The sequence below is a fragment of the Parasteatoda tepidariorum genome, chromosome 4 (assembly GCF_982258835.1).
Source record: "Parasteatoda tepidariorum strain Cologne lab strain chromosome 4, Ptep-v5.0, whole genome shotgun sequence".
In the NCBI taxonomy this organism is placed as follows: Eukaryota; Metazoa; Arthropoda; class Arachnida; order Araneae; family Theridiidae; genus Parasteatoda; species Parasteatoda tepidariorum.
This window is the reverse complement of record NC_141758.1, coordinates 92,550,513-92,563,550: the sequence shown is the minus strand read 5'-3', so window position 1 is coordinate 92,563,550 and position 13,038 is coordinate 92,550,513. Positions and strand designations below refer to the sequence as shown.

General features: G+C 26.2%; 1 protein-coding gene across 2 annotated transcripts in view; it reads left to right on the top strand.

Annotated features, from left to right (window-relative positions):
* The window catches only part of LOC107452327 (STE20-like serine/threonine-protein kinase), a 42,063-nt gene that overhangs the window by 22,204 nt on the left and 6,821 nt on the right, over positions 1-13,038 (top strand). For both annotated transcript variants that reach the window (XM_087161694.1, XM_087161695.1), the window contains 7 exons: positions 933-1,596; positions 4,771-4,955; positions 5,109-5,232; positions 6,491-6,619; positions 8,635-8,778; positions 10,465-10,594; positions 12,086-12,210. In XM_087161694.1, coding sequence (XP_087017820.1) covers positions 933-1,596; positions 4,771-4,955; positions 5,109-5,232; positions 6,491-6,619; positions 8,635-8,778; positions 10,465-10,594; positions 12,086-12,210 — 1,501 coding nt within the window. The remainder of the gene's footprint in view (positions 1-932; positions 1,597-4,770; positions 4,956-5,108; positions 5,233-6,490; positions 6,620-8,634; positions 8,779-10,464; positions 10,595-12,085; positions 12,211-13,038) is intronic.

The window sequence follows — 13,038 nt, the reverse complement described above, 5'->3', positions numbered from 1 at the left end:
TTCTTTATGAAAAAGAATTTCTTAACTTTAGCCAAGTGTTATTGTTTGCTCATTTAGAATCTTTTAAAAAATTTGATACAGCACATATGTAACACAGCTTTTTTAAAAAATACAGTTATTTTTTTGCACCTGGTTTTGTATCTAGGCTATTCATAGAAAAAGAAAAAAATATTTTTATGGTAAATCCATAGTAGTTATAATTAAATTTACTCGTTTAGAGCAACATAAAGTTTTTTTCTGTTGATAAATGTCTAAGATATTTGGCTGGCATATAAGTTTTATGGACCTTGTGAAAAAGAAATTTGCTATAAAAAATTAGTTTGAGTTTTCACCTTCGCAGCAAATTTGCTGATGCAAAAGTTTTTAATTTGTTCTATGTGCATTCCCTTTTCATCAAACAAGTGTTCAAAACAGTGGGTTCAATCTTGGCTAAAAAGCTGTCATAATCAATTGCAGCAATGTGACATGTTATGTTTGCTTTCTATTCAGTTATATTATAAACCACTTTGATTCTCCTCTTTGCATCACACTTGTAACTCATCAATCTCTTTGAATTTAACAAACATCTATTTTAGTTCTTTCTTTCTTCTATGATAACATGATACTGAACACTCTTAAAACAGTAACTGTTAAGCTTTTTAAACTGCTTTGATGCCCTTTCTTGTACTTGAAAAGCGCCATCTATCGTCAAAATGTGTGTCATTTTTTATTGTATTTTTCTTGGGTTTAATGTAACGTGTACACCAAGTTTCATCAACACCCTTTAACCAGAATGAGCTCTATGTTGATCTTAATAGGATTGCTTTATTTATAAAATCACCCTGTTCTTTTATTTTATAATTTTAAATGTAAACATCTTAATATGCAATTATTATTAATAATTATTGAAATTATTATTAAACAATTTTTTAAATGTATTAATTCCTCTTTAGATCACATGAAGATGAAGATACCCTTGATAGAGCTGTTTGTGTTTCTAATGATAACAATATCCTCTCCTTTGACACAAACTTATCTACAAAAGAGGAAAACACTGAACTACGCAATGAGAAAATTACTATTGAGCCTCAAGAGAGTCCACCATCACATTCAACAAATGCTATTTGTGAAACTGTGGCAAATGTGAAGAGAAACACCACCCAACTTTCATTAAATCTGGAAGTTGCTGAGGAGACAAGCTTTATTTTAGAAGATAAAAATGTTCCTAGCTCGCCTTCAGATAGCTTAAAATCTGACTCTTTATCATCTGACTGTACATCAAAACAAATTGAAAACTCTTCGCCTATTGAATCCGATTTTATTAACTGCAATAATATTTTGGATGTGAAACCTGAATCTTTGAAAGATATAAAGAGCCTTATGGAACCTGAGACCAAAACCTTTTCTAGGAAAGGTGATATGATCGCTTCCGATTTATCTGGTGAAAAGATTTCAGGTTCTGAGAAAGTGAACCTTAAAAAGGAGGTTTTGTCATCGATTAGTGAGACTCTACCATACTCAGTTCCGAAAACAGTTCCTCAGCGAAAGATGTCTGATGCCAATAAGGAATTGCCTGGGGATGATAATAATCAGCCCCAAATTGTTTGGAGAAGAAAGGTGAAATTTCAAGTAGTATTTATCTTTAGATTATATAATATTTTGTATCAATTTTGCAAATATGATATCAAAATATTAATTGCTTTGAATACAATGTTAATTCAAAATACAATATTAATTACTTCGTCTCTAACAGAGATAATTTTTTATTAAGGATATGCTGAAATTTGTAGAAAACATAGCATTCTCATCGAAAATATTCTAGTGATTAAGTTCTGTTTAGATTGATCGTCAGAAATTCTAAAGATCTTTCTTCCTGATTTAAGATATTTATGCTGGATGTAGTAAATTTAACACCAAATTGACATAATTATTTTTAAAAAAATTAATAAAAATATTAATAAAAAAAAAATTGCAAAAGTAAAGCTTAATTTATGAGACAAATTTTTCTTGTCAATATTTGTTGCTTTTATTTTTTAGTGCTCTAGGATTTGCTTTAAACTCTAAAATTTTCTTTAAATAGCTGCAATTTTCAATAAATTTAACGTCTAAATCAAATAACATGGCTTTTATGCTGATTATGTTAATTTAATCATAGCTTTGTGTTAAATTTTTGTTTAATTTTCTTGAAAATATTTTCGCTACTTGTTTTCCTCTAACAAAATTAGCTGTAAGTGCTAAAATTTTACTTTAGTAGCTCTCATTTTACGTTAATAATTAAAGAGGGATAAATGACTACAGAGGAATAAATTATTCCCGAGATTTCTCAGCCAATTACTAATAAGTTGAAAGCAATGTTTGTTTAAATCTACAAAAAGTAATTTTCAGTTATTGTAGTATTTTTGCTAAACTGAATAAGTAGTTATTTTCACAAGTTTATTTGATAAACTAAGTGTGTCAATATTTAGTATTTTTGAGTCATCAATAATATTCTTGAAATACTTTGATTTTACTGGAGTAGTTGTTCTTTTGTGTAAAAGCCTATGTGAACTTAATTAAATTCAACCTAATGTTTTCAAAAACATATTTTGATTATACAGGAGTATTATAGTATTATTAATTTAGATGTTTTTCTTTTGTGTTTTGTCATAGTAATAATCATAAAATGTAAAATAGAGTGTATAAAATTTCTGTTGTTCAGGGAAAAAAAAATAAAGAAGCGTAAGTATAAAATTTTGAATATATTGTTTTGCGTATAAATTCTTATTGGAAAAAAACTTTAAAATCTTAGATTATGTATATATATATGAAATAATGAATTAGAAAATTTACATTATTATTGCTAAATAAAGAAAGGAAAAATAAATAAATTTGAGATATTTGTTATTCCTATAATCATGCATATATTTTTTAAATTTATATCTAATTGTGATATAAACTGAACTCAGTGGCGCTACAGCCCGCAGAGATTCAAGGCCTACTGTGCCCATCTCAGTTTTCTTGACTCTGGGGTGCAGGAGCAGATGTTCGGGTCAGGTGGTCAGCCAAACGCGAAACCCCCAGTGTTTAGTTCCCAAGCATGCTTGGTACTCATTTATTGACCCACTGAAGGGATGAAAGGCCGAGTCAACCCTGCCCGGCCCATGGATCGAACCCAGGACCTGTGGCACAGGAGTGCGAAGCGCTAATACTCAGCCACCGGGCATCAATTATGACATAAGGATTGACATATTTATACTTCTTTATGTTTGATATAAAAAAATAGATTAATATCAAGTTACTAAAACAGTAATGAATATAGTAGAGCCTTGATTATACAATAATAACCTATACGTCTTTTCTGTGTGTTTGATCTTTATTATGACCCATGTATTTAGGAGAAATTCAATGTGTTAGAAGATTATATCGCAAAAATTCTATTTCTCAACTGTTATTATACGAGAATAAATCAATACTTAGAAGATTATCTCCTAAATAGCTATGTATTTAGGAGAGATTCAATGCATTAGAAGATAATATCGCAAAAATTATTTTTCTCAACTGTTATTATACGAGAATAAATCCATACTTAGAAATTAGAAGATTATATTGCAAAAATTATATTTCTCAACTGTTGTTATACGAGAATAAATTAATACTGTAATGATGTACCTGATAAGAGCTTAGTTCTTATTTTGTCTTGAGCCTAGAATAATTTAAGAAAAAATAAAAGTCTTTTAAAAATAGCTTGAGACAGCCAAAACCAAGCAATTAAGATGGCGAAAAACTGAGGATGTGCCAGAATTTGTTTCAATAACATCCGAAATTCCAGAACTATAAGAAGTCTTCTTGTATTTAACTTTGATAAGGGCGATAAGTTTTATGAACAACTTATTGATGTTAAAATTGTTCAGTATTAGCTAAATTTGTAACAAAACTAAATATATTGAGTACTTTGAAGAATAAGAAAAAGTTTTTTCCCAATTACTTTTGTTACAACTTGTGCAAAATCGGGCTTTTAAACACTATAAGAAGATCAAGGGAAAGAACGGTTTATGTCCATTTTTCTCATAAAAGAACCATTGGATTGCCTTTTGCTACATTTTAGGTTTACTAAGTTTTTACAAATGTGTTTCTTCAGAAGTAATTACATAATGAAAATGAGTTTTGCTGGGGAAAAACTGTTCCTGTAAGCGCAGAAATTCATTTTTATGAGAATTAGCCATTTTATCCCTTTGATCTTCATATCTAAACAAAACTATATAAGAAAACAAAAATATAGTACTGATTTTTTTAATGATGTTGTATCATTATTTATGATAGAAAAATTAAAACACAAGCAAATATTATTGTTTCAAAATTTATTATAATTCCTCCTTTTTATTATAAGTAATTTCACTTTGATTTATTTATAATAAGGGTGATAGGTTTCATGAACAACTTATTGATAAAAATTGTTCAGCATTAACTAAATATTTTTATTAGTAATTTCACTTATAGTTTAATATTCATACACTAAAAGCCTTGACTTGAAAAGTCTCACGATTTGACAGTTTTGATTTTTCAATCTATCCCTAATCCTTCCTTTGAGTGTAGTGTAATCGGGTTTCTACTGTAAATAAATAAAATGAAGTCTAAGAAATAATATTATAAAATGAATTATTCAATACATAAATAATGCAATTTTTTTTTTGAATATAATTTGTCAGTGTGCAATTCTTTTTAATAAATTATTCATAGATAAATAGTGAATTTTTTATAAAAAATATAATTTATGGGTGTGTAACCTTTTTTTCTTATTTAAAACTCTTTTAGGAGAGGAATTCAGTCACGGCAGATAAAAAACCTTGTAATATAAATCACGCATCCGACAAGGTTAAGAAGAAGACATTAAAAAAGACCAGAAAATTTGTAATTGATGGAGTAGTAGTAACTACTACTACCAGCAAAGTAATATATGGTGATGAAGATAAACAGCCCAAAGAGGATCACATATTGAGGTAACAGTAAACATGCTAAAATTTTATAACTGAACCAATTTTACTTTGCTAATTTTTTTTTTTAATCTTTTGGTCATAAAAATATTTTCTGGTATTAAGCAATAGAAAGTATTTCATATCTATAATGAAATTTTTCTCATTAATTTTTTCCAGAAAACTCCAATTAAGGGAATTAAAAATGCTACAAAAACATGAAACTAAGCAATTTCAAGATCTGAGTTTAAAAGCTCAGGGTGCTCGAGAAAGTGCTGAAAAAAGATTTGATCAAGAAATGTCTGTAAGTTTTATTGTCAATCTAATTAGTTTTTACAGACAATATTTTCAGTTTTTTTTAAAATAATTAACTATGAAAAAAAGAATTCTTTTGTTATATAAGTATTCTTACGTTTTTGTGAGTATTAGAATACTAACTCAATATTCTTAAATCAGTACTTTATTTTACTGATAATCCATTTTAAGATAGTGTACATATTGAACTGTTCTCCCATAAAGTGCTTGACTTTTTACTCTGATCACCTAGCTGCCTAAGCGGGGGTGTTATCCCCTCTGCATTTTGATGGCATGTTTTCAGATCATCCTCAGGAATGGTTCCTAGACCGTCACCATTAATCAATTGTGCAGCTCTAGTGCGATGTAAATAAACTACTGCTACTGCCATTTCAAGAAAATTCAAGTTTTTTCCCCTAATGCTATCTATTTTTACACAATTGATTTATGGTTAATGTGACATATCAATCCTCTTGTTAAAAATTTAAAAAAGGCATTGTAAATTGCTTTAATATATCATTAAAATTAATATTTTTCATCTCCTGTAGCAGAATTTAAACTGAGATATAATTTGTTAAAAAAATTTTCATAATTGTTTTTAGATGCATTTAGTTTAATTTTTTTTAATACACATGCTTCTCCTTTTTTTTTATTATTAATATATAATAAATATATTAATGTTAATAATTAATATATAGTATTAGTAATTAATATATAATGTTAATAATTAATATATAATATTAGTAATTAATATATAATATTAGTAATTAATATATAATATTAGTAATTAATATATAATAATAATTAATAAAAATTTTATTTGTAATTTTTTCTGTACTTTTACTGTTTTGTTCATATTTTTTGTATATTTTTTTCCTGTCTGTTTTGTGTCACATTAAGATGCATATTTTCAGACTTTTTGTTCTTTTCTCATTCTTATACACGTGTGTAGTTAAGGTTTCTTGCTGTTAACATAAAAAATCTGAATTTCTCAATGTAAAAATAATGAAGATAACATTCTAATTATATTTGAATAGAGTAGTTGCAGTGCAAATATGAATATATTTGCACCGCAACTATATTGTATTTAAATGTAATGTTGTATTCATTAATGATGCTTAAATTATTTATTTGTTTTTAACTAAAATTGTTTTCAATTTCATATTTTTCTATCCCAAAATAGATTTCTTGCTTATTATTTCTTCATATATTTAGTTAATCCAGATCTGACTGCGTACCCTTAATGATTTATATTGCATCTTTTAAAGGCTTTAATTCGCAACTATGAAGCAGATCTTGAAGCTTTGACAAGGCAACAAAAACAACAACTAGAAAGATTTGAACAGCAACAGGATTTGGATTTAAAAACAGCTTCTAAAAGAGTTAAAATTGAACAGGTATGTTTCATTATCATTCTTAAAAGATTTAATAACTATAAATAAGATTACACCCTTTCTCAATTACATAATAAAAATAAAGATCTTTAACAATTTTTTGTACTGATCCAGTTAATGTGGGTTCAATGATATAAATTTTTTATTAGAGGAAATTGTCTTTCCAGTTTATGCTTTTAATTTTAACTGTAAAAATAGAATTCATATTTCAGTCGTTAATAATAATAATAATTTTTTTAATTTTAACTAGTAAAGTATAAATAGAATTCTTATGATCAATTAAAAATATGTTAGTGATTTGGAACAATTTCATATGTATATATTTTTTTCAAATTGTGTGGATTGAAGGAAATTTTATCGATATTAATAACATAATTTTTTAGCCAATAAAGTAATAGTTAAACTGAATTAACAAAATCTCTTATAAAATGTTGAATTTCTTATAAGATGAGGAATTGCAGTATGAGAAATAATCATTAATTTACTATTAAATATTTTCCCTTACGTCTAGGGGCATCGGCCATTTTCTTGCAGCGAGGAGCTATGCTGCATCTCCCATTTTCCGCTTTTCCCATTATTTATAATTATTCATTAATTCCCCAATAAAATTCCTTTTTTCATATATGATTTCCTTCTAATAAATGTTGAGTCAAAATTAAATCAGGCTTTGGGGAATACATGAAGATAATTTTTAAGTATACAAATAGAAGATTTGAAAATATTAGCAAATGTTTATTTTGCCTACTACAAAATAGTTTATTTTCTATTTTTTTTTAAACTAAAAATTAAATTTTTCTTGCATTTGATAATGTAAAAAAACAAAGAATAATAATTAAATAATATTTTTATAAAATGATATAAAATAATCTTAAGGTGTTTTATCTTTAAATTAATAATGTGCATGAGTAATAGTGTTAAAAATTTTAAGATTATATGAAATGTTTCAGTTTTGTACTTTCCTATCTTTTATTTTATGCTGTATAAGTTTGCATTATTTAAAATATTTGTGTCTAATTTATGCTTTTTATTTATCTAAGACCAAATTGTGCTGTTTTGTTATTACCTTGCTAATATATAAAATGTATTTATTGCCTTTGCTAATGTTAGCATATATTTTTATGACATGCTTTCCTAGATTTTAAGGAATAGCTTTCTGTTGTGGTGTGTTTAAAGAGGTAGTATATTTTTGATTTGTAATTCTTAATATCAAAAACCTTTAACCCTCTGACGCAGATGGGACACTGGTGTCTCTTATATATATATTTTTCTGATGATCTAATTACAAGCAAAAATATATTTTGGTATTTTTTAATTTTAACAAACAGTGTAATAGTTACTTAAAAAGAGTTAGATTATCAGAATTATGTTTGTACTAAAATACAAAGTTCTAAAAAAGCAGTTAAAATTTTTTTTTTCATTCATATTTAAAAATTTATTCATAATTGATTTTGTTAATTAAAGATATTTCTATGATGAATAAATGTTTCTCTTAGATCTAAATAAGTTCTGATGTGTGCAAGTTTAAAAAATTATCGTTTGGGAGTGAGCCATGTTTGGAGGATTGTACGATTGTATCTTTAACTCAAAAAAAGATACCAATGTTTCATGCTGTATTTCCTAACCATAAATTATTAAAAGGCTAAATGGAATATTTTTCACATATTCTGATCTAAATCAATACGAAATAATGAAAGAAGCATGAAAAATATGTTTAATATAAATTCGACGTCAAATAGTTAAAGAGCTTTTTTTTATGAATACGTCTAAACATTTATATCAATATTTGCATTAATTTCAACATTTTGGCTTCATCATAAAATTCCCTAAATCTTTTATTGATTAGTTATTGATTTAATATTTGTTATTTTAATTATTGCATGTTTATAATTTATTCATCTATCTATGCTTTATTTTCTATGGGTTAATTTTTTAACATAAGTACTGTCGAAAAATGTTTAGATAATTTTAAAATTACCATTTGTCAATTTTGTATTTTAATTAATAATTTGCCTTTGAAGGAAAGGGAACTAAGAACATTTAGAGAAAGTTTAAAGCATGAACTGAAGCTGTTGAAACATGAAATTGATTTATTGCCTAAGGAGAAACGGAAAGATGCTTACAAAGAGAGGAAGGATAAACTAGATATAGAACATCTTGATAAGGTTTGATTGATTTGCTATTAAACCATAGTTAGATAAGCTCTTTACAATTTTTAAATAAGCTTTTTTAAAAAAAAAGTGGTTTAAACGTTTTTCATTATTGTGTTTTATATTATTCCATTATTGTATGTTGTGTGCTATTTTTTATCTTATTGATATATGTGTAGATTTATATTCATTTTTACGTTACTTCTTTTTATGAAATAATACATTTTATATATCTTATTTATAAAATTCGTTTTTGAATATCTATTTCATTAGCTAATTTTTTACATTAGCATGTTGACTTTTGGATAAGTTTTGAAACAATTGTTCATTTCTTAACAAAAACATAAAAATTGCATCGTGATTACCACTCAAATCAAAACTACATGTTTGTGAATAATTTTCGTTATCATTAGCTCATTGTTTTTTAGTTCAAGTCATTATTAGGTGAAATAGTGTACAATATGTCGTAATTAATGTGTTCTTAAGCGACTATGTACAAATGTAGTCTTTTTGCTTGTTGCAATCAAATTTTTTTAGCTAATGATATTTGCACTATTAAGTAATCTGGGGACCCATTGTACTATTTCCCTTCATTATCTCTTTATAAGTTACCTCAAACATCCTATCTGTTTAAATTTTATTCTGCTCAAACTCTGTTTTTTTTATTATTTTTTTTTAAAGCAATTTAGTTTGCAATTATGTATTATTCAGTATCAAGCTTTGTAAATGAAAATTTAATCTTTATACAAGAAGTATATTTGACATTTTAGCACTTTTTCAAGACAAAAATGTTAGAAAATATAGATGAAATTACTGCGTGTGTATACATCGACTTATTACCGTGTTGGGTCATTCATTTCTTGTTTAGCTCATAGATTTCTTTCGCATCTTATTGTTCTCCTCAAACTACATTAATCTTCTTTGCATCCAGGTGAACTGAGTCAATCTCGTAAATCAAAGAAGCAGCTATCTTAAGGCGAACATTCAAACCACAACTTTAACCACTAGAGGATATCTTTTTATTTCTCAAAATTATATATATATCAACAGTGTGACTCTATGGACGCCGAATATCTCAGGATGTCAAGACATGTTATCTTCTCTTACTTGCTCTTTTGCAATTTTCCCCCATTTTATTCTTAAAGTTGATTATGGAAATTTCACATATTTTTTAATTTAAAGTTTTTGATTTTTTAAAACTAACAAAATTGGTAAAAAGGAAGAAATCTGGAAAGTGAGCATGTTAATGAATTTTAAAGTGAGCATTCTAAGAGCATGTTAGAGAATTTTAAAAGGTTTAACTTACTCGCTTAAATGTACTGGGAATACTCGGCTAACTTTAAAGTAGTAGCGTCTCTTCTTCAGTGTACTGTGGTACCAGCTATCTCCATAATTACAACACTAAGCATTAAGCACCTGGGCAAGCTACAGTGAATGAAAGCCCAGTAGATATTTATGCACAACCTTGTCATGACCTCACCAAAGAAATAATCTAATGATTTTTTTTGAAAATTGTAATAATCATTTTCTACTATACATTTTATTGCATTTAAAACTAATGATTTTTATTAAGAAATATTAGAAATTAAAAATATTTATTTTGTGTTTGCTAATGTAAAAACTTTTGTGAACTGTATTATTAAACATGTTGGTTTTGTTTATTGTATTGTTAAAACAATTTTTAATTTCTTGTATATGCAGGAGGAATCCTTTTTAAAGAAACTTAGTATTAATCATGAACTTTCAATGAAAAGACTAACAGATAGCTATTCAGCGAAAATTGCACTGTTGGAGCGTCAGTTTCTGGAGCAAAAGCAACAATTGCTTAGAAGTTAGTACTGGTTTTATATTACCCTGAGATCTGATATTAATTTTGCATCACAAAGAAGAAAAAAAGGAGTTCAAAACAAATTTCAAATAAAATTTATTCCTCATTCATCCTTATTTCTTTTTGCAGATGTTTAAATTTTTATTCTTTTTCTATGCAAGTTTCCTATCTTCAGTAAAGTACTTAATTTTTCTAAGGATTTAGATTTAGAAACTTTAAAAATTCAAATTGGTCTTCAGGGAACAGTTAGTTAGTCAGTTAATTAATTTTAAATTTTTTATTATTTTTGTCAGGTAATCTTTGTAGGTATTCTGAAGAACCTGAACTGATCACCACTTGGTTGAATAAGGGCGAAAAAGTTTTTTTTTTTTCATTACACAAAGATTTGAAATATTGGCTAAGTATTTCATTAAAGTGAATAAAGCTATTACTGTTGATTGCGGTTTTTTATAATATTATTGATTCATTTGTGGAAAGTTAATCACCCAATCTATTGATTGCTAGTTATTGATAACTAATATTGTGCACTTCCTCAAAAATGGTTGCCAATTAGATTTTTTCGTGCTTTATTACCCATTCCTTGTTTCTTTTGTTGAAAATGTTACTGCTTACCACACTAGTCTTGTAATTTTAAAATATACTTAAATAACAAGGGAACTTAATTCAAATTCAAATTTGTTGACAAACTTGCCATCATGGAAATTTTAATTAAACATAATTTATATTTATATTTCATTAATAGTTTGTCATGAAATTTATCTCACTTTAACTTGAGGGTTATATGGCTTTAAACCATGATAATTTCTTCTCTTCTTATCCCATTTTGGATCTTAAACAAGGATTAACTTCCCGAAGATATTTAGGCTTTTTTATATCAAATTAATGTGCTCACAGAAATATGGAGTTCTATATATATTGTCAATGAAATAAGTTGTTCTGCAAAACTTATATGTTTTCTTCAAACCACAGAACTTGCCCTTAACTTTTAAAACTTGCATAAATTTTTTAATGTAATGATTGTATTAATTTTTTTAACACTATAATGAAGACTAAATCTATAGTTTCTTGCGTAGCTGTGCAAACTCTAAAAAAATAAATATGAAAATAATTTAGCAAAATTGTGTGAGCAGCAATTTTTAAAAGTTATAATTTTTGCTTATGAATAAGTTTATATTTTATTACTTTAATATATTCTAAACTTAATTAATTGCATTAAATTGCAAATTATTCATTGTTGCATCATTGGAAGGAGGAGAATTTCATCAGTTTGTTTTGACGTAAACTATTATTATACATACCTTTCCTGTAAGTTTAAAAAAGATTTTTGTGTTACTAAATCAGTTGATGAAGTTTAACATTTATAAATACCTCAAAATTATAATGTTTTAAATTTATTACGAAAAATATAGTTCCTTTAATTTCGTTAAATATTCATGATGTCTGTTCCTATTCTTGACAATTAAATATTAATATTTGATAACTTTCTGCATATAGCTCGAGAAGCTGCAATTTGGGAAACGGAAGAACGGCATTTACAAGAAAAGCATCAGCTGTCAAAACGTCAATTAAAAGATATATTTTTCCTTCAACGTCATCAAATGTTAGTCAGACATGAAAAGGTAACCAATATCTTTCAATATATAATATAAAGGTAACCAATATATAATACAGATTTTCTTAAACTTTTAATTTCTGTGCAACTTCCAGCATGAAAGTTGTTATGTTTCACTGTCTATTTTTTTTTCATTTACATTTTAGTCATTTTTGTACACATTATTAAATTTTATGAAATATATTTGATCATATTTTAGTATTTAGAAAACATGATAAAATTTTAAAAAAAATTTATTTTTAATTTTGTCTATTTAATAATTTATAATCAAACTCTCTTAGTAATCTTTATAACTTTTTTGTTATACTTCAATGCTTTATTTAAAGTCTAAAATTTAAATTATTTTATTTTTGTCTGAAGGATCACAACAAGTATAAAAGCTCTTAATATTATGCTTAATGTTTTTATTACCGCTTTTTCATTTATTTGAATTTATGTTTATAGGTATATAATAAGTAAGACATAGACTATATATAGTTTATATTAAAAAATTGGTTTTGGAAATGGGAATCTAAAACTGTTAATAAAGCTTGAATTTTTAGTAATTAGAACAGACTGTCAAACTTCTTCCATTCTAATCTGTGTTCATAGCTGAGAATTTTGCCTGTTTGTCTCGAATTTTTAATATACTTATAAATTTTCCTGGTTATTATATTTTATAAAACTCCTTATTTCCTTAAAAAAATCCCTATAATTTTTTCCCCCTTAGCTATTGCTTGCTTGAAAATATGAATATGTAATACTATCGAATAATAAAGTGAGTGTCATTTATAGTTATGCATTCAGCACTTTCTATTTTATATTTAAAAATATTAATGTTTTATTATACAAATTT